This window comes from Triticum aestivum, chromosome 1D (genome assembly GCF_018294505.1).
Source record: "Triticum aestivum cultivar Chinese Spring chromosome 1D, IWGSC CS RefSeq v2.1, whole genome shotgun sequence".
NCBI classification, from domain to species: Eukaryota; Viridiplantae; Streptophyta; class Magnoliopsida; order Poales; family Poaceae; genus Triticum; species Triticum aestivum.
In genome coordinates, this window is record NC_057796.1 from 497,492,880 (window position 1) to 497,494,240 (window position 1,361).

Sequence of the window (1,361 nt, forward strand, 5' to 3'; positions counted from 1 at the left end):
ATCTACAATTTTCTTTTTCTTGTGCCCTCATTTTATAAATTACTAGATACCAATTAAGAAAGTCTTCTTGTTGCACTGGTGGTTGTTAGCAGAAGCCATGCATATGGATCTAACATGATGTTGCAGATTTTTTTTCTGTGTGGAGAAATTATCCATCCATGTGTGGAACAATCTCTGCCATTGTTGTCATCGATCCAAATTAATTCTTTGTGATTTTTTCTTCATGTTCTTTTATCCTCATATATGTAATCTAGGTGAAAGATCACCATCTCTTCCCCTCATAAAGGATTCAATAAACTAGTAAATAGAAATAATTTAAAAAGTGTACAGACCTCTGATCTCCGCTTAATCTGCATGCATGCATGATTTTGCAAAACAAATCTTTTACTATATATCATCTGAGATCAATGAAACGTGTGGATCAGAAACAACTAATCTCTTTATAAATTATGTTTTTTTGCAGTTCTTTTAGCTAGCTGATCATGACATCCTCCCTCAAGGCATTGCTTGTTGATGATATGGCAGTTGAACGCATGGTTGTCTCCTCCATGCTGCGCAACTTCCACTGCGAGATCACCCTGGCGAAGAATGGGAAAGAAGCTGTTGATATGTTTCTTGAGGGCAACGAGTTTGATATTGTTGTGTGTGATAAGGACATGCCCATAATGACCGGTCCCGAGGTACGTACTTTAGCTAATTTCCCATTTCTTTATCTTCCTTTTTTGCTTTGACGTAACACATATTGGATGGTCACCTCATCGACACAATATTTCCTGTACATGTTGCTTGACAGGCCATTGTGAAGATCCGTGCTATGGGAGCCACTGATGTGAAGATCGTCGGGGTTTCCGCTGATGATAACGCCATGGAGGCGTTCATGGGTGCCGGTGCTGATGATTTTGTGCCCAAACCAGTGAGGCCTGAGATTCTGCAGCCTATGGTCCAGGAGGTCATCAACAAGAAGAAGAATTAACGGTGGTCTACGGCAATCTTGCTTGCTTGATCCAGCCATCAAGAAAATGCTAAATGTTCTGCTAGCTCATGTCCGCACTATATTATAATTGTGGTGTTATCTTTAGTTTCGAGGTCATGTTAAAGGTCGGACGCCATTAGCAAGAAGAACAACAGAGTCTGCCAACAATTATATGCATGGGATTGATGTAATCTGTAGCACTTCCTGTTAATTTATGCTTCATGGTGTGGGACACGTGCCTGTATGTGTTCCTTTCCAGAGGAAAATTATTCTGCTACCAACAAGTGTTTGATAATTATTTTATTGGTTGGATTTCTTATATATGCGGTGTACACCAACGTATAAAGCTAACCAGTGGCCGCATGTAATGCTCTTTTTGTAAACATGG

The 1,361-nt window shown here is 39.9% G+C and overlaps 1 protein-coding gene across 1 annotated transcript; it reads left to right on the forward strand.

Annotated features, from left to right (window-relative positions):
* Window positions 1–482: 482 nt before the first annotated feature.
* Window positions 483–973, forward strand: LOC123179739 (two-component response regulator ORR42-like). Its single transcript, XM_044591610.1, has 2 exons — window positions 483–680; window positions 794–973. Exons 1-2 carry the CDS (start codon window positions 483–485, stop codon window positions 971–973), a joined length of 378 nt encoding a protein of 125 aa, XP_044447545.1.
* The last annotated feature ends 388 nt before the right edge of the window (window positions 974–1,361 follow it).

Bases quoted from the DNA above. Each gene is read 5' to 3' on its own strand.
- LOC123179739 (XM_044591610.1), top strand. From the start codon at position 483: ATGACATCCTCCCTCAAGGCATTGCTTGTTGATGATATGGCAGTTGAA. The intron at 681-793 runs GTACGTACTTTA...GTTGCTTGACAG, and splicing joins CCATAATGACCGGTCCCGAG to GCCATTGTGAAGATCCGTGC.